Below are 27,960 nucleotides of genomic sequence, written 5' to 3'. Positions count from 1 at the left end.
TAGTTGTTGAGATATTGGACCAAAGTGGTGGACAAATATTGCCACCCCAAGTGCTACCAGCATGGCTAAAAACAAGCCATGGGTCTATTGCTGGTGGGTTTAACCCGCCTCTACAACCCAAGGTGAAATATTAATTTCTCCATTTGGTTGAAAAAAGTCAGTAAATCCTAATTTAACTGAATATTATGATTAAGTAATTCAATTTCCTGTGCCACAGTACCATAAGAACCAATGGTAGAAGTGATTAATCCTGTAGGTACAGTCATATGTACTCTGAATTATACTGGAACTCTGTTAGATGGGATTTAGCTGGCAGGTATTTGAGCTGCTACACTAGTATAAGAAAGGACCACACTGCCATATGTCATGCTGGACACACACACACACGCATATACACAGAGAGAACAGGTGGATTACCTCAGTGCTGCTTAACACATGACTGAGATGCAGCATCCTTTTGACCGGTGGATGAACTAAAGAGGAAAATCACAACCAGTCACCATCAGAATGAAGGTAACGTCACTTTATCAGAGTTGTCCTGTTCCTTGTAACATGTCATTGTTAATTTGGGGCTTAAAATGTAAAAAAACAATTCAAAAAGAGCAAGGATGTAACATTTGTGCAAGTGTGCGGTCACTTTAAAATGTGATTTAGTCAGCATATTACAGAAAAATAAGAGAATAACAGTTGATCATTATAATCTGACTAAACAGAATTGTTGTCATATTTTCCTGTGAGTGTTACGCCTCTGTATTAACACTTTATCAAACAGCCAGCAAACATCAGCTGTGAAGATCACAGGTTGCTGAGGTTAATGGCTATTGTGCTTAAAACTGTTACATGTTGTTATTAACTATCCATTTTAACCTTAACCATTATCTGCTGCTGTAATTTTCATCAACTTGTTTTGCAGTATTTTGTTACACATTTCCACTCAGTAGTGTTCTAAATGCTAAACCTGAGCAGGTTGTAGCAGCCTGGCTCTGTCAGGGATTTTCCTCTGTAAATCCCAGTAAGGAGGCACTAAACTGCTTAGCTTTGTCTACACAGTCTGCTGCTTCTACCAATAGCGAGTGCTTTCACTTACATTCAGTAGTGGAATGTTAAATAAAAAGTTTGAGTAGAAATATATTCATTCATGCTTCCCCTTTGTAAGACTCATTTTATACATTTGATGTATGTATCTAGGAAATTTTGTACAGATTTATGCCATGTTAACACTATGTTAGAAATAAATAGGTAGATAAACTGTGTTTAAGTGGATTTACCCAAAAATCACACTCTAATTTTGCTACTTTTTGAGCAAAACAAACAGATGAATTAGCGATGCATCTTCTTGCCTCAAGAAAGACATACATCAGGCTCCCAGAAAAATCAGAGCAGGTATAGAAAAGAAGAGACAAAAATGGAAAAAGGACAAAAATGTGAACATTCTATACTACCAATAGTGAAAAAGTGGACAAGTCAAACTGAAAGGACCAAGATATAATTAAATGTTAATTTTGTCCAGTCCTGGCGATCAAATCTTGAAGGAAAAATGATCTTGAATAAAGAAACTACAGAGGGAGAGATCATCTATGCTCTGCAGCTATTCTGCTGAAAACATTGAACATAGCAAGTGATAAAGACTGTGTTGGAGTTTCTTTATTTATAGACCAAACTTCAGCTGGTGAATGTGTCATCACCACAGGGGGGGCTGGCTGAAACACAAAGCAAGATGGAGGAGAGGAAACATACAAAACACTAGAGGGCAGCACTGTCATGTGTTGGAAATTGTTGGAAATTCATCACCCTCTCGTCCACATTAAGCAGCCATTTATCAAGAGGATTATTAGTTATTACGCATTATCAAGAGATACGTTTGGATTAGTGAATTTAATCCTTGGGTTATAATCCAGATCATCTCTGTGTGGCTTCATCAAATTTGCAGTGGGATGTTCTTTCTCTTTACTTTAAGACCTTCGAACACAAAGGAGGATGTTTTTTATGACCGCATGAAATATGCTGTTACTTTTCAGGAGGAATACTTTTTTTTTTTGCTTGTACCCAATGCAGTTTTTAGATCTGATTATTAATAGTTTGGCCTTATTTTAGCATGTTGTCCATGGTAGAGTGGGTTGCACATCTCCTAAATGTTATTCTGACCACAGTGTTTTGGTTCAGTTTTGCACTTACTGGCTAATAATTTTTTTTTATTATAATAATGTGCATCTCAGGGTTTTCAGGCTATCACCATGTGGCAGAAAGCCCAGTTATTTTACCAAGGGATTCTGGAAAAAGGAGGTATGCTTTTGTTTTCAGTTTATTTATGTATTTTTTTAAAGTATTTCAATGATAGATATTTTAGACATCTCTGCTTTTGTCTCTTCTCTTTTTCTCTGTCTAGACAAGAGGACAGATCACTGGTTGCTGGTCTACTCTCCTCTGCCTATCAGCTGCATCTTTCTCTGCTACCTTATCATTATATGGGCAGGGCCAAAGCTGATGGCGAAGAGGGAGCCAATCAACCTCAAACCTGTCCTGATAGTTTACAACTTTGCCATGGTCTGCCTGTCTGCTTACATGTTCTATGAGGTACTAATGTATGTGGGAACTGTCCACACTGTTGTTAGAGTCCTGGTTTGATGGTAGTACATGCCATTTTTACTCAATAGAACAAAACTCCTCCACATCTGTTAGGTCAGACTGATGTAAATCTCTGGGGGTGTCACATTTCTTATGTGTTCTGTCCAGTGTGGGAGTCAGTGAGACAGGAAGTGATTTCACTCAATTCGCAGTGCAATGTGTGTGTGTGAGAAAATGGGATGAAAGGTCCCCGTGCTGATTGTGAGAAACCAAGGCAGAGATGAAAGCGGCTTTTGTCTTTCCAGTTCACGGCCTCTTCCTGGTTGGCCAGATACAGTCTGCTGTGCCAGCCAGTCGACTACAGCGACAGCCCACTGGCCATGAGGGTAAATCTTGTCACTACATGGTACTTTATGCAACACTTTTTTGGTGTAGCTTCACTCTGGAATTCCTTTCATGAGTCCAGACACAGAGTTTGGCGTACAGGAACTTGATAACGAAAATATACAGCAATAACCTTGCATGCCTCTTGAAATGCTCATTTTCAGCTTAAATATAGCTTCACATTTATACATTTTTATTCTTGAAACAATTTACCCACAGTAAGTTCACTCTGGAAGTTTAAAACATGTAAATAAATGAATTTAGAGTGGACTGATAACATTTTTTTCACCCTGTTGCACAGATGGCCAGAGTGTGCTGGTGGTTTTACTTCTCCAAAGTTATAGAGCTCAGTGACACTGTGAGTATGACAACAGGATTTATTTTTTTATTTTAAGTATTCCATTTGTTATGTAACTCCCAGAGAGAGTGATTTTTTTGGAACATGCTTAGATTGACATGTATTTCTGTACCTGCAGTTTTTGTGTACATAAATGTGCGGCTGCAATTTCTTACGTCTGCCTTTGTGTGTGTTTGCATGATTCAGATGTTTTTCATCCTGAGGAAAAAGAACAGTCAGCTGACTTTCCTCCACGTCTACCATCACGCAACCATGATCTTCAACTGGTGGGCCGGGGTTAAATATGTGGCTGGGGGCCAGTGTGAGTACATGCCAACACGCCAACCCAGACTCCCAAAATGCGAAAGTAGCATTAATTCTAAACTGCAAATTATGTGTTGGGGCCATGGATGTGCTTAGTATACACAACTTGATAAGTTTATACTTTCACAAGAGTATACACACTGACACATATGCACAAAAGCACACACACACACACACTCATCCTGTGTATCTGTCCACAGCTTTCCTGATTGGTCTGATCAACTCCCTGGTTCATGTGGTGATGTATCTGTACTATGGTCTAGCAGCTTTGGGACCAAGCGTGACCAAATACCTCTGGTGGAAACGCTACCTCACTTCCCTGCAGCTGGTCAGTATCTGCCTGTGTGTGTGTGTGTGTGTGTGTGTGTGTGTGTGTGTGTGTGTGTGTGTTTTTCTATTTTATTCTTTATATGTCTTGATGAAGTTGTGAAATTCACCTCTGACCACCTCTTTGGGTAATTTTGGTGATCAGTCCTTTTTTATGTTTTAGCGTAATTCAGTCTAATCATTTAGGATGAGGACTGTGATTAATGTAGGCACCAGGTTTTGACAAGGATGAAGACGTGTGGAATAAAAAAGATGATATCTCTGGTTCTCCTGCATCGATTTTGATCCATTTTTTTGTCTTGGAATAAAGATATTGCCAAAGATATCTTTGAGTGAAGTAGGTTTCATTCAGCTGCATATATGTGAAATTACGGTATCACCAGTATAATTGTCTATTGACTGTATTTCCAAGAAGCTTGGAATAGGAATATTCCTACAACTTGTAAGAAGCCTTCCATGGCCGCCTACTTATTGGTTTTGTAATTGTTCAGTTTGGCTGTTAGTATAACTAGACGGATTAGCAGAACTGATGCTCTTCAACTAGTTACTGGACCATCTGTTTTCTATTCATGGTGCTGATGAAGAAGACAATGCATCCCGCAGGGTTTTTTTTTCCTTCTATCTGGCTGCATCCTATAGGTCAGTATGGTGGCTGACTGCCATTATGTAACTGACCTTAGAGGTGACCCCCAAGCCTTCATTAACAGTTGGCTTCACAATTTAGTGAACTGAAGCTGAGGTAGTTGAGTTGATTGAGGACACTGGAGATCTTGAGAGGCACTACGAACATTGGAAAGGGAGGTGCGGGTGAGTGGAGTGGAGTGGGGCGGTTAGTTAACATCCATTATGTTCATTCATACAAACAATTCCTGCTTGGTGCCTGAATACTGTAGTGACTCTGTGACATATGTAGTGACATATGGATATTGATCAGTCCATAGTGTCAATGACTGACAAGCTTTACACAGAATTGTTGTGATACTTGTCTTTCTTAGATTGACATTCTTGTCTGTCTGTACAGCTGAGGTGACTATAGCTTCTCCTGCTAACTATCCAGTTATAGCATCCTTTAATTAATTAAAAAAAAAAAACCTCACTAACGTTGCTGTTTAAGCTAGCAACATGGTGAATCGCTCATATTAGTTAATGCAGAGTATCCAAATAATATTTCTTTCTATGAAAATGCTATTATTTACTTCATAGTAACACAGAGCTGACATGCTAAATGCCACTCTCACTGGGAGACTCTTAAAGATCTGCTATGACCTACGAGACGAGGCCCACGTGGTGGCTAGTACGAGAGCTAGCAAGCTAATCTGCCAGCATGTTTACTGCCAGCTTGACCACTACTGACAGTGTGAATAATCGTATCTTATATTTCACAGATGTGTTGTGTATTTGACAATGTAATTTCATGAGTTTTCAGTGATAATTAAAAATTCGGTTTGTTAACCTTTGAGTAGATTGACATTGTTTTTCATTATCAGATATTTCTCCGGGGTATCCTATATGTTAAAGAATTTAAGGGAAATTTCCTTGATAGGAGAAGAGTAACACTGAAATTATAAATTTACTTAGGTAGGCAGTAGTGGTGCAATGGATCGCAGTTGATCCGTGATCCGTACGGATCACCCCCCATGGTTTGGCACACATGTGAACCATGGATTAATTGCAAAATTCAATGTCTCATTTAAGACAAAGTAAACAAACTGCGGTAAGTACAAGTCATGGACAGACAGCGTGTCGCTAACAGGGATTTTGAAGAGCAACAACCAAACCAGCATCTAACGGGTCCGAAGTGACATCTGCAGGTATTTTTACATGCTGTTTAATGTGCTACAGCTGAGCAGCTAATTAGCCATCAAGCTGCTAACTTACATTAGCAATGCACAATTGAGCATTGAATATTTTATATATTTTAAGATTTTATTTAAACACAGGACATCTTGAATGTTGTTTTCATTTAAGACCATGGGCAAAAGTTCCTTGCTTTAAGTGTTTTACAGAATATACGGAAAACTTAGTTTTATTTGTCTCCCTCCCTTTTTTTTTTTTTTGCTGATCCGAAAAATGATCCAATCCGTGACTCAAATCCATGATATAATCCAAACTGTGAGTTTTGTGATCGGTTGCACCCCTAGTAGGCAGTGAAAGAGATTTGTAAGTATTGTTTTCAGAGCAACACTTACATGTGCAGCCCTGCTAGCGAGAGCACTGATGAAAGTAGCTTACCAATGCCTTTGGCTGCCTCTGTGACCATTGCCTCGTAGGTTGTAGTGGTTTCTCAAGATTTATTGGCACTACCTTAATTAAGTATAACACTGCCAAAGCATGAAAAAACGAAAGGTTTGGACATACTACACCATGTGCACAATACAACACTATGATAAATTATTTAACTACTGTACATTACTGTACTAAAAAGTACTACACTGCATAATATAGCCAAGTATAATTAAAGAAAAATGAATTGTTACAAACAAATAATTCAAAAATTTTAAATTAAATATTATATATCATAAATTGATATGCTCTCACATTTTTAGTTGCTTCAATGGCAATGACAGGTTTTTGCCTTGGCAAATATGCTTTGCTTTTGGTCTGAGAATGTTTCAAATTCTTGGTATTTGAGTTTTGTTTTGGTAAAGTCCTCATATCTTCTGTTGGTAACGCTTTATTATACAGGTTCTTTAATTTTATACTAATTTCCTGGAAATTTTAAGTTAAGTGTTAGTACATTTTACAGAGAAGGCGGTGCAGTTTGGTACAAAATATAAGAAAAAATTTAAAAAATGTTAAGTTGGTTTTCAGTGTGTAGTTTTGTTTGTTAAACCATATATTAGAATATTAGGTTGTTTCTTAAATACTTGAGCAAGCACATTTCCTGTATACTACCAAATTACATAAAGCTTTCAAAGAAATGTCCTCAGAATTAGCAGCTACTTTTAGGAAATGATTGAAAAAGCCTAATATGCTAATATATCATTTGATGCACAAAACTACACACTGAAAACAGAGTGTTTTCTGTCAGTTAAAGAATCGTCAAGAGTTGAATTAAGTAAGAATTTTTGCAAATTAACAATAGTGCGTATGTTTACTTACCAACAGTTTTTTCTTATTACTTGTACCAATTTGCACCACCCTCTTTGTAAAAATGTCCTAAAAATTAACCATTAAATACCTTCAAATTACTCAGAAAACCTCCAGGAAATTAGTATAAAATTAAGGGACCAGTAAAATAAAGTGTTACCCTTCTGTCTTTAGACGGAGTGCAGTATGGCAGGATGTACTGCTAGCTATCTTTACCTCTTGCTGTTGGCAGAATTAACTGACACAGCCAGTGTCTGTGTCCACTAGTTGCAATGGCCAGGTTGTGGTCACTCATTCCTGTCTTTGTTTCTGCTCATTCTGTCTCTTACCAGCTCCAATTTCTCATTGTGACCATCCACACCACCTACAACCTGTTCGCTGATTGTGACTTCCCTGACTCCATGAACATGGTTGTGGTGGGCTACTCTCTCAGTCTAATCGCCCTCTTCAGCAACTTCTACTACCACAGCTACCTCGCTAAAAAGAAGACCAAGAAGACATAGAGAGAGAGCAGAGAAACAAAGATAAATCAGCTGGAAATTACAGGTACGAAGGAAATAAAGAAAGAGGCGAGATGAAAGGATTTAGAAACAGAAAGGTGGCATAGAGAGGGCAATGGAGAGACAACAGAGGAGATATAAAAAGCTATTTCTGCTTGTTTGTTATGTTAATTACTTCATGTTAATCATGTTATGTAAATGAGCATTTCTCATATGTACAAAATACATTTACATATATATAAAAACCTGTACAAAGACATCTGAAAAACTTGGAGAATATTCATGTTTGTAAAAAAAAAAAAAACGACACATTTTTTGTATTTCGTGTGTTATTGAAGCTACACACATACACACACACAGATGTTCACTATTCTTTTGAGATTCATTATATTCATTCATTGTTTTTCATTCATCCAGTACAAACACACTCAACACATATTAAACCTCCTTTCATTACTCCCCTCCCCCAGCTGTCATTAGTGGAGAATTTCTAATCACCATCGGAGACGCTTTATTCTTCTCTTACACCCATTGGCTGGCAGTCACAGCCAATCAACTGTTAGCTGCCATTAGCTCTGTATCCCGCACTCTCCATGTTTTCCCCCTACCCGCCCTTTTTTTTACATCAGGGTCCCCCCTCCCCAGTTTCTTACATTTAATCCCTCTTACCAATAGGGAGACCCCAGTCCACCCCACAGTCATCCCCCTGCCCCATCTGTCATGATGTAGAAGTATAATTGCTTGAGTCGAGCGATCCCATCCACTCCCCCGTGTGGACATGAATGAAAGGCCTATTAGAAGGAATGACTAAATGAACCACATCTTTTCCCCTTACATTATATTTCCCCTGCCATCATCACTTATTCCCATCCTGTTCACTATCTGTTTCTCTACTTTTATCTCCAGCAGCATATTGGTTTTGACTCTCCTCTGTTCCCCACTCAACAGGGGGCGGACAAAATAACAGAACACCACATGAAAAAGGCACTTTGAAGTGAGTGAATCAAAGTTCCAAAGGCAGCTACTCAGGCGACTCATTTTAATACCAATCAGCACAATGTGGCAACTTGACGAAGTTCAGAGAATCACCACTTTGCATCTGAGCTTTCAAAGCAACATGAAACAACTTACAAAGGAAAAAGAAGCAAAAAAGTGCATTCTAATATGGAAAGGTGATCGCATGGCAAAACTATGACAAAGTTGAAGGTAGAATTGCTGTTGTATGCATCATGACAAAAGTGCATTTAAAATGTCAGCAAAATTAAATTCTTTGACATTTTTGCAATTAAAAGGAATACATACATACACCTTTTTATAAGACATTTTGACATGTCACAGCAGGAAAAGCACAGGTGCAATTATTAACATTAATGATGACAGCATTCCTATAAGGTGGTCCAGTTCTGCTATCATGTGTGTGAGTTCACAGACATGGCTTAGTGGACACTTCAATGCAATTGAGTCACAATTAATTTACCCCTGTGCTTTTTCTGTTCTGCCAATTGTGAGGTATTTACACTGTAACAGGACTGCAATTAAAACCTATTTGCATCAAAGTAAAACACAAATCAGGCATAAGGAGTGCTGAACTTTATAACCGTGAATCAAATATCACAGTCCAATGAGATATTTTCCCTGCTTTTCCAACAATCAGATGACTTTGTCTTTGGAAAAAGCCAACTGAAGTCTTACCTGTGATGCAAACTTTTGGACATGGTGGTAGATCTGGAGCACGTTCAGAAACCATCTTGTGTGTGTCATCATAATTGGTGGTTACTTAGTTGCATAATATCTAAGGATTATGAGACTGTTTCAAAGCTGCTAATGTCCCTGCTGAGCAGATTCAACACTAGAGCAGCAGCATGAGGTTGAACTCCTTCCATTCTCCAGTCAGCAGATGGAAACGTCACTGAAGCTTTATGGGGAGTACACTAGAAACTGTATTCAACCCATTCATCTCTCAAAGAACGCTTGTGGAAACACACACACACACAGATGTACACTCATTTCAAAACAGCAAGACCAGAAGGATCAAGACAATGGGTGGTCTTCTGTGTTCTTACAGGCAACAACACAGCCCCCTCATTCTTTGAAAAGAGGCGACTGTGTTGACGCAGTAGAGTGCAAAAGCAGAGGGCTCTGGCAAAAAAAGCAGCCCATCTTCAAAAGGAAAACAACAGAATAGGTCGAAAATTCAGCCAGCAAAAACAACCTATAGTTACATTTGAGTGACAGACACAGCATGTAATAATTATGACCTGGAGAAGTGACACAGTTCAGATGACGTCAACATAAGGTGACAAATTTCCATAATAGGAAGAGGTGGGTTGGGTGGGTGGCTAGATAGATAGATGGCAAAAAGTAGACCACTGCTTGCTTCACATTTCCAGTGTCTCGAGTGTCACGCTCTGAACCACGAGTCAGGACAATTTTTTAAAAACCGTAACTACGATTGTTGTGGTGTTTACTGTTGCCATACTGTTAACCCACACCACATTTCAAGTGATCTTAACTCAAACCATGATCTTTCCCTAACCCTAACCAAGTGGTTTTTGTGCCTAACCAGACCTTAACCACAGTGTTGTCACACCATTAAACATTGTTATTTTTTAAAAGTGATTTGTAATGGTTTTGGAAAGCACTGTTAGAGGCAGCATATTAGAAAACACTCCCATGGGTCATTCTGGGGTGCTGGTACAATCAACCTATGTGGTCATTTAATTTTGAGAATGTCTTGAAAAAATAACTGTCGTCCTGCAAAAAAGGTGAACCTGGCCAACTTTTGCTGCAACGCAAAGGCAATGTATCTGGCAAGGTCGTCCGTTGGCAATTCGAACACATGCAAGCGGACATTCATGGTAGAATACTTTGTAACATGAATGCTATATTTCAACATATTACCTTACAATTGTGCAATGCCAAATTCTGACTCAGTTTTCAGGAATGTTTTTCATCATCTCATTTGAAACAACTCATCCTGGTCCTCTTTCAAACCCTTACATTTTTTTTTTCCGTTTTTTTTTTTTTTTTTTCTATTTTCAGTTGGAAAACGCTACAGTGAGAGGCTGAAATACCATTCAATATCTCCAGTACAGTGGTTTATACTGCGGTGGAAAATTAGCACGACAGCAGTGTGTACATTGCTATGGTCGATCTGAACATGGCAGATCGTGGCAGGTGTGTACATAAGGATGCACATGCCTGACTCATTCCTACACACTGTTTCACACTATTCCACTGATTAGGAAAGTGATCGAAGGTGAGGAAGAATGTGGATTGAAACAATGCAGGTTTTAAAATATTTTAAAAATTGCCTTTGCTAATGTTTTATGGGGAAGGAAAGGGGTTCCACACATTCATTAGGCCTCAAGGATACACAAAATGCATTTTGGTGAGAAACACTCAATAAAAACTGTTAAAAGAAAACTCCACAGGGGAACTTTAATATATGTTTGATTGAATTTATTACTGCAGATTTTGTTTACTTGCTTCATTGGTAGATAAGAAGCTCTTCTGAGGGTTTGCTTATTTTCTTCTCTATTTTCTCCAAGCCTTGAAACAAAAGAGTACAGGGCGTTCTCGTATGATGTCCAGGAGAGACTGTAAGCATTTTGCAGAATGTGTGTGTCACTGAGTGTAAAACAGCACCGTATGGCCGGTACTAAAATAACACAGGACACACTTGTGTAGAATTATAAGCCATATTTTTCTGCTGGCAAGTACTTAATCTGCTCTCCATCTCAACATAAGTGTGTTACAAGCACACACACACACACACACACACACACACACACACACACACACACACACACACACACACATCTGATTGCCAGAAGCCCATTTAAAGACTGATGTCCCTCAGCCTCGCTGCAGGCACAGCTCCAGGCTGATTACTGCTGAGTGCCGCACAGCTCAGGCATGACTGACTTTCTGGCACGCAGTCGCTTTGATCAACTTACCGTTTTGCAACCAGATGATGGGTTTCATCTCAGTGTGTTAGGATGCCTTTGACATGATGCCAAGCTAGTTACAGGTGTCACCTTAATGTCAACTTTTCACTTGTATGCGAAATGATTCAAAAACTTTTAATTAGGATACATAAAATATTTTTAAATATTACAGAGACGAGTAGACTGAAAAAACAGAGCGACCGCTGTGCTGTGAACGTGCTTGAGTCTGTGTTTCCTGAATCTTGTTTGTGAATGAGTTTGTGTCGGTCTCCTTGGTAACAGTGTTAGACAGTGTTTGGGCTGCTGTCAGCTGGAGGCAGACTGTAATTAATAATCAGGTTAGAGGGAGAGGATATTGAAGCACTCTTGAAGCTGCTGTTGCTAACTTCCTAGCTAGTGAGAGGGACAAAGATACACACTCGTGCAGACACACACACACACACACACGTACACACGCACATACACAGACATAATTGTTGATAGTGAGAGAGGTTTGCGAATAAGAGGCTGATAAGTGTGCTTGAAGGTGAGCCACTGGGTTGTTTCATACAATGAGGGTTAACAAGAGGCTGCAGCAATCTCATCGTGATGGGAGCACACTCGACCACAGATGAGCTAGTGTTAATCAGCCAACCAACCAGCTAGTGGCTCCCTGTCAAGTGTGTGTGTGTGTCTATGTGTAATTAACAAGTATGAAGCTCTAAGTAGTTGCCAATAAAGACTCTTGGAGAGGAGAAGAGCATGTCTTTTTTTCCATTTTTCTACATTTTGAACCCTGAGAATAAATCACCTATCAGTCAGAATGTGCGTGTGCATGTGCATCTTTGTTTTCAACAAGAGAAACCCCATCTGTTGGTGACACCATCCCTATTTATGGACAATGGGATGAACCCAACACCACCTGTATCTGTGTTATCAAAGTTATATGGGGGATGTGCCATTTATCGTGATGGGCAGATAAGCTTGATTTATGGCTTTTATTGTTTGTTGTTGGACAGGCGATCTCAGACATAAAGAGATTTGTTCTAGAGGGGCTCAGGCCCGTGGGGTGTTATTTGAATTGAATCATCTTTGCATGATTCATCTTTGCATGTACCTGATTGTGTAAATTTGCACAGTTTACTCCAGATTTCTCTTAGGGCTGTCAGTTTTTATTTGAAATTTAAACTGCTGCTTTTCTATGTTCAAACATGGGAAATAAAATCCATCTGTAATCATTTAATCAAATTCAAAATTCCCTGTTCTGTTGACCCAGCCTGTTCTCATCCCCAGGGCGTCAAATACCAACGCTTTGTCATACCCCTCAGCATCTGGCGCCCTTTAAGCCAAAATTATACTTTTCACATCCACAAGTATGCGAGGGTCTGCATGACGTAAATTTCGTCATCAGAGGGTGTACATGTAGGCTCTGTGTGAACATCTGTTCTCCAATTTGTTGTGACCGCGCGGTCTGTGCAGCCACTATGCTACAATCAATAGACACCTACCTACTGCACATGTGTAGAACACGTCCTCCAAGCGGACTCCAGAAAGTAGTATAAACAGAACTACTATGCATCTGTGGTGTTTGCAGCTGTCAAATGAGGCGCCTGTATGAGATGCCCCGGGCTTTCATCTAACACCAATGCAATGGGTATGTGCCCAAATACAAATACATTATTCAGCAAAGCACAAATAGTGGATGTTTTTTTTTTTACAAATATTTGTTTCATACAAATATTTCAAAAATTATTTGTTTTCGGGAAGAAAAAAAAATCCATGTTAAATACCAGTGTGCAGGTCGGTTACATTGCTATCTCAGTCTCGCTCTTCTGCTCTGCTGTTACATGTATCAACAGGTCTCAACTAGGGGAGTCACGTCCACTTGCTACATGACGCACATTTCCTTATTTGGACATTACTCCTGGTGTTGTGGGTGTTCCCCAGAGATAATACTGAGCTACTGACACACACGAGTGCTCCCAAGGGACTCTCCATAACTGTTGTTCCCCTTCTCCTTTCCACAAAGTTAGGTTGTAAAAAATAGGAAATAAATGAAAAGTGCAAAGCAAGAATTGTCTTTGAAGTTCTTACCTACACATTATACTGTATGTTGTCTCTGTGTTATAGGTGTATAAATAAGTAGAGGTCTGTCAGCAATGAGGCAATGAGTAAACTTTTAGCTCATTAGTCAGCGCAGTCATCTATGATCTAGGACATTTTAATTTTCTAAAATTAAAAGCGTAATAAAAACAAAAACAAAAACAGGATTTTTAAGCCTCTTTCCACTTTTATTCAAATACAAAAACAAATAATTTTGCTGCCTTAACAAATACAGATACAAATACAAATACTGGGCTCTCTGCACATCCCTACAATGTAAACCCATCTTCGTAATTTTTAGAAGCTATGAGACCGATGACGTCTATATAAGGTGCCATTTTCCTACCCATGTGTTTTTGTGCCTAAACCTAACCAGTTGCTCTGAGTGTGTAATACTGCTGCGGATGGGTCTACATTGGATTTAGTTGAAAACCCAGAGGGACGTGACAAGATGTTGGTATTTGACGACCTGGGATGAGAACGTGTTGGTTGACCTATCAGTAAACTGTCTTCATTAATTCAAAATAGGGTAAATTAGTGAGCCATGCTGAACAGATAATCACAACATTTGAGAAGTAATGTGAGGAAGCATTTTAAATTCAACACCATAATCATACAGGTAAAGGTAAGGCTGTTTGCTAACTTTATAGAGTTGCCCCTGCCATATCACACCTTTATAAAATGTAACTGCCTTGCAGAAATATTGGCTAGTCACCCAAAGTGGTAGTGGAGGCAGCATAGTTAAGTATTCAGCCATGTGGGTTGTGTTTGAATCAGTTTAAACAGATCACATTAGTCTGAATTTGTTCGAATTCAAGTTTTTAAAAATGCGACAGCCTTAATTCTTGGGTGTTTACCAAGCGGCAACTTCTGGGGCTGTGAAATGAAGCCAATGCAGAAGTGCCAAAATCTGCAGTTCCTTGAATGGCCACTTGAGGCTGTCTCCAAAAGCGAGTCATTCCCCATAGACCCCCATGTTAAAATGGCCAACATCACTGCAGAAATAAACATGTTTACAGCCTGGTACAAAAAATGGTTTTGGTCTCTATGGCTAATTTCCCCTTTCATGACAACTGTATGGTGGATGAATTTTTTTATAACTCACCCGTTTAAATTTTATTAAGCCGTAAAGTTATGCAATAATGAAGGACATGGCTGCTTTGAGTGACAGGTCCGCCAGCCGTTAGGTGGCTTGTTTCAGTCATTCGGCCCACCTCTTTGCCCATTTTTGATTGGCTGGGAGTTAGGCAGCGTCACGCACTGCCAAGATGGTGACGGCCGGAGCTGCTCACTTTGAGCTTCAAAACCACTTTTCAGAAACCAACAGGTGACGTCACGGTAACTATGTCCATATTTTTATACAGTCTATGGTGTTTACTAAATATTATATGCACACAGACAGTGATGAATCAAACGTGATCAGTAAGCAAGTGCTTATTTTAGTTTGAAGATAAAATATTTGTTAATTTAAGAAAAATCAGAACATTTTACATCACATACATCTCCTCTCGATCTTCACTCCGAAAAGCCACAAAGAGGACATTTTGGCCAGAGTTGTAAGTGGTTTGCTGTGAACATGTTACATGTATAACAACAATAAGATTTCACACTGGCACTTTTGGTTGCCAGTATTACAAGATAAAAATGGGATTTTATTAAAACTTTTGCATTAACATCATCAGCCAGCAAATAAAACCTAGAATGTTTCTTGCATCACCAAAAATAGTGTATTTTTCTATGTATCTCAGCAAGTACAGCAGGTCAGGTCAAATAACAGCCTTTAAAATTAAAATGACTAGCACCACAAACCCAACATTACAAAACACTTCACACACACACACATTTCACATACAAAGCCTTCAACCAATCACTGAACCAATCACTGTGTCTAAACTGTTTTCCCTAATCACATCTAGTCACATTTAACTGAAAGTACATGATTTTCTCTTATTCCACTCTCTATTTTTGGTGTTTTTTTTACAGTCATCTATAATCTGTTCCATAAATTTAACAAAAATAATTGAATATCATGAAAACAAAGTGGTTTATCTTGCCTCTAAGGCTACTAAACATATATTTAACATGATATAATCAATAATGAATCTTGTGTGTAATATAAAGAGCTATGGATAGGCGTACAGATAAACCTTTGAGATACACATATTTTAATTTCCATATTTAATGAGGTTTTAAGGTTTTTTATAGTTACAGATTTATATGATAAAGAAAGTTGTCATTATAAAGATTGCAGTTATAAAAGACCATTTTGTACTCTGTGTGCAGCCACATTTCCAACAGGAGTCTTTAATGTCCAGTTTCACATCTCCAGCATGCCATATATTTTGCAGTGTGAGCTTTGAGGAGCTTGTTAAGACCAATTTAAGGTCAGTATGGCAACTGTCCCATTTTTCACTCAACTCTGAACTATCCATATCGTTCTCAGTCTTCAGCAATTTCTGGGACAGACTGGGAGGGACAGTCAGACAAAGACAAGAGAGGAAGGGGAGAGACAAAGAGTATGGCACATAGAAATAGACCTCCATGTGAGGCAGACAGGGAAAGTAATGGAGAAAAAACAAAAATCTATAGGTAGTGTAGCATTTTATGCATCAAGACGGTATAGCATATCACATTTTGATTCCTGAATAAAAAGAGTAGTCCAACAATTTACAGGACAGTTTATTTAAAGGATCAAAGTATACGCAGCAGCCAGATTCCGTGCTTTCTTCTTTCTTGTCAAAATGTGGCGTCTTCGATTTTCCCATTGTAGCCACCAGCTCCCAGCTGACTCAAGTGACATTACTTGAGGCAGTTTATAAGATATCACGCAGCTCCCCCTGGAGCTACATAAGACTTTCTACAATTTTTTTCACATAAGCAGTAGTGCTCTACAAGACCTGTAAGAAGACTTTGATGTGTAAAAGCAGTGTAGTTTCTCTTTAAAGAAAGCACTAATTTTCATCTACATTATTTTGGAAATATAATTTAGTTTCAATGTGTTCCATAATGCATTCAAAACGTGTTTAGCCCAGCTAAGCACAAACACTAGGAGCTTGGGGAAACAGCCTTGCTCAATCAAAAATCCCCCCCAACAACTTGACAGAGTTGTCATATTAACGCAGAGTATAATCTCTATTTACACATGTAGCAACAGAAAAGGAGACATTGGGGCTAATGCACAGTTAGCTTTTCTCATAGACTGATCTTTCTGAAGCTATGATATTGGGGTTCTCTTTTGGGGTGGGGGGTGGTGGTGGGGCTGGGGGTTCTGACCATCAGCACCTGGGCACAGTGACCACACACAGCATCTGAAAAAGTCCTCTCCTCAGTGTGAAGTTTCCTGGCTTTTGCACACTTTTGTAACACTGAATAAAACACATCTAATTTGTTCACTACATTTTGCACCTTTAACCATATTTCTATCTTGCTGTTATCGTTCATTGTTTCTTTAAAATATAATATCAAACTGGCTGTTAACCAAAGGCTAACTAAAATATGTATTAACGGCGCTCTTTGTCCTCTGCTCAGCCCAGCGTATGCCTTCACCTCTCTACATGATTTAAAAAGCACCAAGGTATTTCTTCTCCTCCCATCTCCTTTTCCTCTCTACTTGCCTTTCATCTATTCTCCTCATCTTTTATCTCTCTACTCTACCTCAGCCTCCTCTTCACTCCTCTCCCTTCCTCTTCTTTCCTCTCACCTGTACTTTAATTCCTACTCATCTCTCTTCTCATATCTTCTCCATCTCTTCCATCTCCTTACCTTGTCTTTCCTCTTCTTTCCCCTCAACTCTCCACTTTTTGTCTGGTTTTACTTCTTGTCCTCTTCATCTTCCCTTGCCTCCTTCCAACCATCCTTTCCTCTCATCTCCCTTCACCCCCCCTCCCCTTCCCTTCCTCCCCCTCCTCTCACCACCTCAGTTCACCCTCTGATGATTGCCGAGCATATTTCATTTGACATGAAGACAAAGGGCTGAGTACACATGTGGTTTCTCTGCAAGTCCTGTGTAATATGAAATATTAATGCAGGCATAATTTGGGTCCCTGGATGAGGGGTGGAGGTGGGGGTGGTGGGGGCTTTATAATCACCAGTGACTGCCTCTTCCTTCCCCAAAGGATGGTAAGGCTGTCAGGATGGATTGAGAAACAGTACAGATAACGACAACAGAATGCTTACTGATGGCAGCTACTGTGGCCTATTTCTGTCTCCGTGTTTAATGGTTATATTGGCTCATTGCCCGAGTTACTGAGGCAGCTCTGCCTGTCAGGCATTTCAAAGTTAAAGGTGCTATGTGCAGCATTTTCAGCCATCAATAGTCATGGTCAAATTAGTTATGATAGACTGGTACTATTACCATAAACAATTGGTGGGCTGTCTTGCACGCTAGTTGTATTGCTGGCATGTCTCAGATTTCTCACCTTTTCTCCAATTTGCCATAAATTACTTTATCTCAAAGAAGATGTTTCTACTGCGTTTGTTCATTCTTCCCCTCCATTAGCTTGGTTTCCATGTAAATTTAGCATACATTTTAATCGAATGTCCAGAATACTGGTAAAAGAAGATTCTAATAAATTTCCACTCACTGACATTTTGCAAATATTTGGAGTTGGTTCATCAAGATAAACAGCTGGTGATGCTATTTTTCCTATCAGGGCCACTGAACCATTTTAGAAGTAGGCACAACGAGATGGTGTGATTAAAAGAGAGCCAGTCAAAACTCAAACTGTGAAAAATAACAAAGAAAACATGATGGGAATATGACATTTCTGTCAGTTTCATTGAGGAATTCATATGAGGAACATTACAGTCTCCTCATCTCTCCACACAGATCTCATGTTTTTGTTTTCTCTTTTGGTTTCCCAAGGAAGCAACATTTTTTGCAAGTGAGTTTTCCATATGCTTTAGTAATTCTACCATCTGTGAAAAACTCTTGAAGAAAAAAGTCAATCTCCCTTTGTGGAGTAAAGCAGTTGATATAATTTCCCCAGTAATCTGACTTTGTGGTGCACCATGTAAAATGAATGTAAACATTCTCTTGTTCATCTAAAACTCTGAGAGATCCGATCAAAACAGTGTCTTAGATCATTGCACAGTTGTTTTGTGGTGGGAGAGCACAAAAATCCAAAGTAGTAGTGGAAAGTAACTAAGTACATTAAATCAAGTACAACTTTGAGGAACATGTACACTAGTTGAGTGTTTCCATTCAATGCTAAGCCATACGTCTACTCCACTACACTTCAGATGGGATAATTGTTATTTTTACTCCGCTACATTTATTGGGCAAATATTAGTTACTACTTTCTTTGCAGGTACAGATTTAACATACAAACATGTGACCATTTTGTGAAATATAATCCATTGTTATTGTTAGAATACAACCATCCAACAGTATATAAAGTAGTTTAAATTAGCTTCAATTTACATGCATAATAATATATCATTCTGAAAGGGGCAACTTTAAAAATGTAAGACCAATATTCACTCCTGAGAAGAAACGCTCCACTGTGTTCTCCTGCTAAGCTACAGCTAGAAATAACACTGATGAGAGCAGTAAGACTTACTAAACAGTAAAGTTGTGGTCTGTAAAAATCAAAACTTGTTTAAAGAAACTAAAATGTAGAGCTGAGTGGAACTGCAGTCGGATGATTTTCTGTGGGTTCTTCACAACAAATGACACCTCTCACATTACACTATGTCTTTTTTTCGTTTTTTGATATGAAATACAGTGCAGCTTTGGGTTCTTCACTTTTCATTTCCATTTAGTGCGCTATTACTTTTCTAGTACAGTACACTTTAGAGAGAAACATTGTATTTCTCCACTACAATCAACTACTTGGACACATTGGACAAATTTCACATACAAAACACACAATCATTTTGTGAAATATGATCCATTGTTATAGAAGTGTATAAAGTTTAACATCGACCTTGACCAGCTACTAAAATTCAGCTACTAATTAATTCATAATAATCCAATGAGATACATATAATAAAGATATAACACTCTGAAAGGGGCCATTATTTATAGTAATGCAATACTTACTACTCTACACTTCAGTTGTATCTGCTAAAGAGATTTTACAAATCAGCGAAAGAGAAGCTACTGCCATTACTTGAGCGAGGACACTCTAAAATATTCCTGAAAAGATAAGTGCAAAGTCAATCACATGTTGGAATATGGACTTCTTAAAGCCTCTTTATGTGCTTTAACCCTGGTGGTAGCACCTTGAGTTGATTCAGTCATACTTTACAGTCTTTATCACTCTCTTACAATAATAAATTTGAGTGAGGCATCATTGTCTGTTTGTGTGTGTGCGTGTGTGAACATACACTAGTGTCTGCCTAAAGCTCCATTAACCATACCATTACTGATGCAGTCATCTCTTTATACAGCATAGCATAGATTTACAGCAGAGCACGAAACTTTTGCATCAAAACCAACCATGTGCACACAAACACACACACACACACACACACTTTTTCCCAGGGGCACCAGCTTTCTGCTCCCTCTACTATCTCTCTCTCTCTCTCTCTTACACAAACACACACACTTGTGTCAGGTGACAACCATGCCCACACTCATATAAGGTCACAATTTGTCTTTCACATGTTTAATTCTCTCTCTATATATATTTTCTCTCTTCCTTTCACACTCACACACACATAAACGCAAACACACACATTCTCTCTCACACACACACTCATACACACCCACACATAGGCTACAGTTGCATCACTGGTGAATTATCATGCCGTTCCGCGTTATTAAACATGACACTCGGCCCAGATAATGGAGCCTTTCTTCATCTCAATTTGGAAGGCTAATCTTATTGCTTTGATTAGCAGCAGCTTCATTTGCATATCAAGGCCTCCCCTCCTTTAATTCCTCCATCGCAAATCCCCTCTTTATAGCTGTAGATAAAAGGAATCTATCTATATGTATCTTTCTTTAGAATCTTTTCTTCCTTCCCCCTCTTCTCTTGTTCTTCGTTAACTCCTCGTTCACTTGTTCATATTCTTGTTGATTCTTTTCTTGTTTTTTTGTATTCATCATCAGCTCTTTGTTGTCTTCATTTTCCCTCCTTCTCTGCGTACACTGAAAGATGTCTATCATAAAACAAGAAGGGAGATGAAAGTAAAGCATGACTTCATTGACGTGTGACAAGAAATTCTAGTTACTCATTGTCTAGTAGGATTCACAGTCAGGGGAATTAGAGATCAGAAAAAAAGTGAATGTTTCAGCAAAAGTTTAAATTACCGCCTACTATTAAACTGTAACCACAAGGTTACAACATCGACAATAAACTCTGACAATTGTACTTTGCTCACTATTACTACTGTGGTTTGATGTGGTTTGACCTTGAAACAAATAAGAGTCTGCATAAAACTAAATTTTGGTGGCTGCAGATAGGCTACAAGTGCATAAAAACACGTCATTATTTAACAAGAATGCCAAGACATTCAGTAGTACGTACAGAGAGCCTCTCATTACATCAGATTACACTAAATTACCTCACTGTCTCTCAACTTTATACATGTTATTTATATGTCCGACACTGCCTCTTTATATATACATGGTGGCAGATTTGACGTGAATGTCTATACTTTACAATGTGATAGAGCTATGACATTATCTCTGCATTACAAGTTGTGTAAGCTAAGTGTAAATGGGTTAATACAGAGGTCTGTTACAGTTGACTTTTCTCAAATGTTGAGCTTTTTCTGAAATATGTCTTCAGTCTTCTAAAAATCCCTCATTGCTTCACTTTAAGGAGTAAGAAGCTAAAAAAACAACAACTTGAGAATTATTACTCTTATACATACCTGTCTAATGAGAAAAGGGGTAATCAACAAGACTAACGTGGCCGGGAGGCAAAAATGTTCATAGCTGTTCCCAAAAGCCACACTTGAAGACAGAGTGAAAATCTGTCATATGGTGAAGTAAAATATGCTAATCATTCATTATATTTTCATACAGTCTCTACTTGAAAGCATTCATAGTGGTGAACTTGTTTGTACATCACAAGTGACATAAATAGTTGTGTAAAGAATAAAAAAAAGAGAGCTAGAGAGAGAAGTTCAACAAAGCACAGCAGCTAAAATCTAGCATTGCTAATATGTCCACATTGACAATGCTAACATACAGATGTTTAGCAGGTATACTGTTCACCGTGTTAGTGTAGCATGTTAGCATGCTAACATTTGCTAATTAGCACTAAACACAAAGTACAGCAGAGGCTAATCTAATAGGTATTGAGATATTTCAGTCTAGACTAAAGTGTTGGACTGACCGGCAGACCAGCACCCTAGAGCAATATATTGACTTTTTTAATGTTTTTTTTTTAAATCATTTATTATTTCCATGTGTTTGCTGTCTGTTTTTCAGCACTTGCAGTAGCTCATTATGCTCAATAGGGACGAATGGTCTCAGGAAAGACATGATCTAATCAAGAGTGACATGCTGTATAAAGGCAAGATATGAATAAAAATATGCTTCATCTTCTATATATAAATAGGTTCAACTATACATTTACCGCAAAGTACAACAGAAATATCAGACAAATTCAACACCTCACATTAGAGCAATATCTGTGGAAACCATAAGAGGAAATGTGCATGACAAAGTCTGCATCATACAGTAGCTTGGAAATTCTGCACAAAATGCTGCATCAGCCTCCAGAGTGTGAACGCTGCAGGGTCAAAGGCAAGAGGGTTAAAAGTCAAACTGAAACGTTGTCAAACACAATTCACCTAGCTGAAGCAAAAGAAATATAAAGTGGAAGGTAGTGGAGGGTGTTTTTTTTTTTACTGCATTTCTGCCCTTCAGAACACTGACCTCTCGTGTGAGTGTCTGTGTGTGAGAGAGAGAGAGAGTAAAAGAGAGATAAAGATAGTGGGTGTCTTTTATAGGATGTTGGCCAATATGATGTTTTATGTATCTATAAAGAGCTCCAAGGCCATGTTGCCTTCTCATGATTTAGAAACACTATCAGTGGTCTGTGAAAATGCCTGTATTGTGTGAGATCGAAGTTAAGTGCAGCATCAAAAGCTTTTACCTATTCACAGTTTGTCAGAATTGAAAGCCTGGGGTGCTTCAGTCATGTAGTCACCTTAATGGACAATTTTCAGCCACCAATGTGTACAAGCAACATTATACTGTAATTATGTTAATGGTGTGGTTGTGCTACAGTGTTTTTACTTGAAGAAGATTGAAGAAGTGTTGGTTTTGTCACTTGTTTATAGGTTTTTTTTCCATTTCTTTATGTCTTTATTTTCACATATCTGGTGTTAGAAGTCCTTTAATTATCTGTGGTGATTAATCCATTTGGTTGAGGGAAATGGTTTATGAAAATCAAGAAAAAAGAAGAAAATAGGGGAAAAAATCTCAATTGAAAGCCATAAAATTTATATTAACACAGTAGTAGTACTTGAACATGAATAGCAATGAGCCACACTGAGTATAAAGTTAGTTCAGGGAGGCCACCGAAGTTGTGTCTGTCATTAGCTGATTTGCATCAGCTGTTTCATTTATGCTTCACCATTACTGACGTCCAATCATATTCATGAGTATTTGCAGTGTGGCCGTTATAACTTTACACTTGTCACTATTACACTGCCGACACCCTCATGCCAGCGCCGCTCCCTCCACCATCCCAACATTCTCCTCCTCATGTGCTGAGGTTTTGATACTGTTGATTTAGTTAGCTACTGTCAACATCATTTTCATGTATGTTTTAGGGCACTTTTTCAAAAAAATCTAGTTAGAGGAAATGGGTACTGACACGTCAAGCGTTCAAAATAATTTGAATGCAAGCATGATCTGAAAAGAACTGATGTTTTCCTGTTGATTTTCAATGCCTCTGCTGCCTCACTTGAGGGATATTGTGGTAACATCACTGTAAAGCACCTGTGTTTTACAAAGTGTCCAAACAGCCTTACCTTTATCCACATCTTTCTTCTTTTTAGGACACATGGTCTGATGATTATGATTGATCATCAGTTCAGCAATGTTTTCTGCAATACATCAGAGTACAAACTGCAGACACCTCCCTGTCAGAGTACTTGACACGACTTGTTGTGCTTGCAGACTGTTAATTTTCAGTTAAAGTTCCAAAAAGCAAGTAAGTGGACCTTTGAGTTGTACACATACTGCGAATTTTGAACACATTTTACAGATTTTATGATTAAGTTCAAATGGTCAAATTTTGAATTAAAAGTGACAGCAATAGTATGTGCTTGTTAAGGGACAGTTAGTTCTCCAGCAAAGTTCTTGTTGCCTCTCAGACTCTTTGCAGCAACCATTCTGTTGCAAAAGCACAATTTTCTCCGGTTTACATAATGTTTGCTAAAAATTACAGAAAGCAGCTGATTTGGGAAACTTTTAAGCCTCTTTACAAAATAAAGTATATGTTCATGACCTGTTTTTATTATTTATGTCCTCAGTAGAAACAAATGGACTTGGCTGAGAGCCACAGACAGGGTGGGAGAGTCAGAAAGTATCGAGAGACCAACTTACACATTGTTGGTTTTGGTCTTTTCATGGGATTTAGAAACAACAAAAATGTAGAATGTTACCAGCCTTGTTCTTTAAACACAACTTTATTTAGGAATACATGCCATTTGAGCACAATAAACACTAAAATAATTATTTAATGTTTTATAACTAGATTTTGTAAAGTACTCATGAAATAAGTCATACTGTGTCACAAACTTTCATCATAGTCTGGCACTTTTTAGATGCTGCTCTCTGAATAAAGACCTTGAATAAGTATGCAGTGATCTCTTTTACACACCAGACAGTTTCCTTTTTAGAGATAACAAACTACTTCAAATAGATAGATTGTATTTTAAAACAAAGCTCTTCTTTGATTTTAGAGTCCACCGCAGTAAAAGTAGAGTGTGTGACCATAAAGCCATCGCAGGAGAGTTCATTGACCTGCTGAGCAGTCACTGTTTTACTCGCTGCTTGGGGACTCAATAAACGTCCGTTTATGTGGGTTATTGCCCCTCTCCCTCCTAGCCTGTTGTAATCATCATCTTCAGCCGTGATTGCACTCTTGTGACATCACATGCAGATGAGGCAGGTGGCGAGAGGTGTGAGTATATAAACAGGGAAGCGTCTTGGTCTCAGTACCTTGCTCTTCCCTCAGCTTGCCTCAGCATCTCTGCTCTCACGCCTCCACTCGCAACACCACCACAATGGCCTTCACTGGAAAATGGGAAACAGAATCCCAGGAGGGATACGATGAGTTCTGCAAGCTGCTGGGTGAGACTGAATCAAAAAAGCCTCTTCAGCCAAATAATACATCCATTTTGCTTTCATATATTTGCGTCTCTGAATGTCTAAACTGGAATTAGGCTCTAATAACCTCACCGTTCTCTTCTTTTTCCCACTCCAGGTATCCCCAGTGACATCATTGAGAAGGGCCGTGACTACAAGCTGATCACAGAGGTGACCCAGGATGGCGATAACTTCACCTGGACCCAGATCTACCCCACAAACGCCAAAGTCACCAACATGTTCACCATCGGCAAGGAGTGTGACATGGAGACCATCGGAGGAAAGAAATTCAAGGTAGGAGGGAAGGAATCCAAAACTGGATGAAACCATGAAGGTGCTTACAAACCCAGCAGAAAGGAATGGATACATAGATGGATGAATGCTCCTCGCTACCCTGACTGATTATAACCTGTGTGTTTTTAGGCCACAGTGCACATGGAGGGAGGCAAGCTGAACGTGACCTTCCCCAACTACCACCACACCTCTGAGATCAGCGGAGGCAAGCTCATCGAGGTAAACACGCTCACTCACTTAGGCTTTAAGTGCTGAGAACCAGGCACGATGGCAGCAGTTATTATACTAAACACCCTGCAGGGATCATTACAGTCATTAATGTTATATTTCCGCAGCCGGGGATAAGCATTCGCTTACAAGACTCTGTCACACAGAGTAGTGTGAAAGAGGCCGATCTTAACAAGCAATTCATTCTCAGTCTCACTTTAAACCTAAGTCTGTGTGAGATGATTCTCCAAATGTAACCGGAGATTGAGTATTTGCAGGTCCTTTTGTTTCCATTCCAGATTCAGCTTTTCTGAAAACTTCAAGAATTAACTTAAAAATGACAATATTCAAAAGTTAACACATTTATTTGGATTGGAAACTGTATAATAATGTATTTCGGCATACAAATGTGAATTTCAATGTGTTTAACGATGATTTTAGGTTGGAACAATCAGTCACAAACTAAAGCAGATATAGTTATGACCAGGTAGTTATATTGGGAACTATTATAGGCACCATTTACATTTTACTCACGCTGTTGTACTATATCATTTCACTTAGGAGCATAGAAATATATTTTGATTTATATATTATATTGAAGTATAACAAGGTACTGGAATAATCTATTTCCTGTTGTAATAATTTACTTCTTTTTTTTGTCTTTTAGACCTCTAAAGCAGGGTCTGTAGTGCTGAAGAGAACCAGCAAGAAGATGTGCTGCTGACTGACCTTTCACCCCTTATTAGTTACAATGGAGAACTCAGAACTACAGCCACTGCAATAAATAAATGAAGACTATGATACTACATGAACATGTGTGTGTGTCTATGTGTATCTTACTGTAGTGCAATACTTTTAAGTATAATGTGTGATTTTTAGACATAAAAAAATCAGTGACCACTTTTCTTGAAATATAAGAGTTTATGCAAGAATCAGGGAAAAACAGTTGATTAGTGCCAAAGCTTAAAGGGAGTCAGTGGAGCCAATCTTGCAGGGACTGGCAGCAGAAGTACATAAGACTTCTATCAAAATGTTCTCGACTTGTAGAAATATGCCTTAACATTTAGACTATATGAAATGATTTCCTCAACACTAATTAGCACCAAAACGTGCATGCAATGTGTCTACAGTCTACAAATTAGAAGTATTCAAATGAAAATAAATCTTTACCATGTAGATATTAATAGTTTAAATAGCAACATACAAAATTGATTCTTAGGATAAATGAGAAGAGCTTTTTTATTGTAATTTGTAATAGACACATATAGTACAAGAGGAAGTGAGGGATAATAAAATGTCATGACTTTTGTCAGCAAATCCACATTTGGGTGGCCAAACAAGAGATGCAAATGTCAGGTTTAAATCGGCCCTGATTCAAGGCCATCATACAATGTATCAGGTTCTTGTTGCTTTCAGTCATCTTAGCAACTGCAGGTGGGGAAACATGATTTCATGTTGGTGTACAGTAGCAAAAAACGTTAATTAACTCGAACAGAGAGAGGTGTTTTCCAATAAAATCCATACAAACCATGTAGAAAAAATCAAAGGTTGCACAGGATTTCTTCCTCACTCAAGTGCTGCTCAGCTGCAGTGCTGCCACTTTGGTCCAGACTGAAATATCTCAACAAATGTTGGATGGATGCCATGAAATTGACATTCATGGTGTCCAGCGGACCCAGCGCTAGAGCAAATCAATAGGATGGGCATTGGATTTTCGTGAGGGAGCACACAAATTCACCAAGGCAACTGCAAAATAGCAACAACAGCTGCAGTGCATGCACACTGGCACACTACACATCACTTTAATGTATTTGTTGACGAAAAGCATTTTATAATTATATGTTAGTATTACTATTGTAACCTGCCGCTGAAACAATAAATATGAAAATAGTCCACTCACCCTCTGATCCTTTTCAAAACGTAGTTGAATCAGGTGAGCTTTGTGTTGGTGAAGCATACGCCTTCTCTGATCACTGAAGACGTTTTTCAATGCTGAGAGAGTTCTCACAGATGGCAGTGGAGGCCCCAAATGTTAATGCAGACTTAAGTGCTATTAGGACACTTGGCATTGCTTCTAGGGTCTTATGTGCAGGTGGTGAGAAGAGTTTTCAGAGTCCATTTCCTATCAACTGAGGGCAGGGAAGATAATTCCATGTGTGTGCAGAGAAACTGTCTGGCAATAGCATATTCATCATCCTCAAGTTTGCTGCTGGTCAACTCCAATCGAGTTTTCAAGTGAGACGAGTGATTCCAAGAGCACACTGTTACGTTCTCCAAAGTGCCAGGCCATTTCTTCACACACCGCATCAATACGACCATAAAACAATGTCCGAGGCTCCACGTTATGTGTGTTGTCTTCCTGATCGTTTTTTTGCACTCCCATTGATTGTTCAATGACATAATCTCAAAGATGCATGTTGGTTGTTGTACGTCTTTTTTTGGCTTTGGCTGGCTGCATCAGGCCTACACTGATCTCACTGAACTCTGTGTCACTGCAGAGACACTCAACACATTCTGTGGCAGAATTCACCAGTTTGTCGGCTGTCAGGAGATCCATGACCTGGGACTGCAGCAGTCTATTAGGTGGCTAACGAAGCAACGAAATCTTGTTCACCAGAA

The 27,960-nt window shown here is 38.8% G+C and overlaps 2 protein-coding genes across 4 annotated transcripts; both read left to right on the top strand.

Annotated features, from left to right (window-relative positions):
* The first annotated feature begins 98 nt into the window (after nt 1-98).
* elovl8a (ELOVL fatty acid elongase 8a) lies at nt 99-23,612 on the top strand. 2 transcript variants are annotated; one of them, XM_042427495.1, is made up of 9 exons: nt 99-513; nt 2,217-2,283; nt 2,387-2,574; nt 2,871-2,951; nt 3,251-3,307; nt 3,494-3,608; nt 3,811-3,938; nt 7,360-7,573; nt 23,526-23,612. In XM_042427495.1, exons 1-8 carry the CDS (start codon nt 508-510, stop codon nt 7,528-7,530), a joined length of 813 nt encoding a protein of 270 aa, XP_042283429.1. In that variant the 5' UTR covers nt 99-507; the 3' UTR covers nt 7,531-7,573; nt 23,526-23,612. The 2 variants fall into 2 exon arrangements, with proteins under 2 accessions (XP_042283429.1, XP_042283430.1); XM_042427496.1 differs by lacking the exon at nt 23,526-23,612 and having other exon boundaries at nt 7,360-7,779.
* LOC121907934 (gastrotropin-like) lies at nt 7,556-26,149 on the top strand. Of its 2 annotated transcripts, none has more exons than XM_042427498.1 (5): nt 7,556-7,573; nt 24,710-24,825; nt 24,959-25,134; nt 25,264-25,353; nt 26,009-26,149. In XM_042427498.1, the coding sequence occupies exons 2-5, from the start codon at nt 24,759-24,761 to the stop codon at nt 26,063-26,065; spliced, it is 390 nt and encodes a 129-aa protein (XP_042283432.1). In that variant the 5' UTR covers nt 7,556-7,573; nt 24,710-24,758; the 3' UTR covers nt 26,066-26,149. The 2 variants fall into 2 exon arrangements, with proteins under 2 accessions (XP_042283432.1, XP_042283431.1); XM_042427497.1 differs by lacking the exon at nt 7,556-7,573 and adding an exon at nt 23,592-23,680.
* Nucleotides 26,150-27,960: the final 1,811 nt, after the last annotated feature.

This window comes from Thunnus maccoyii, chromosome 12 (genome assembly GCF_910596095.1).
Source record: "Thunnus maccoyii chromosome 12, fThuMac1.1, whole genome shotgun sequence".
Classification (NCBI taxonomy): domain Eukaryota; kingdom Metazoa; phylum Chordata; class Actinopteri; order Scombriformes; family Scombridae; genus Thunnus; species Thunnus maccoyii.
The sequence above is the reverse complement of the archived record's forward strand: the minus strand, read 5'-3'. Positions and strand labels throughout refer to the sequence as shown.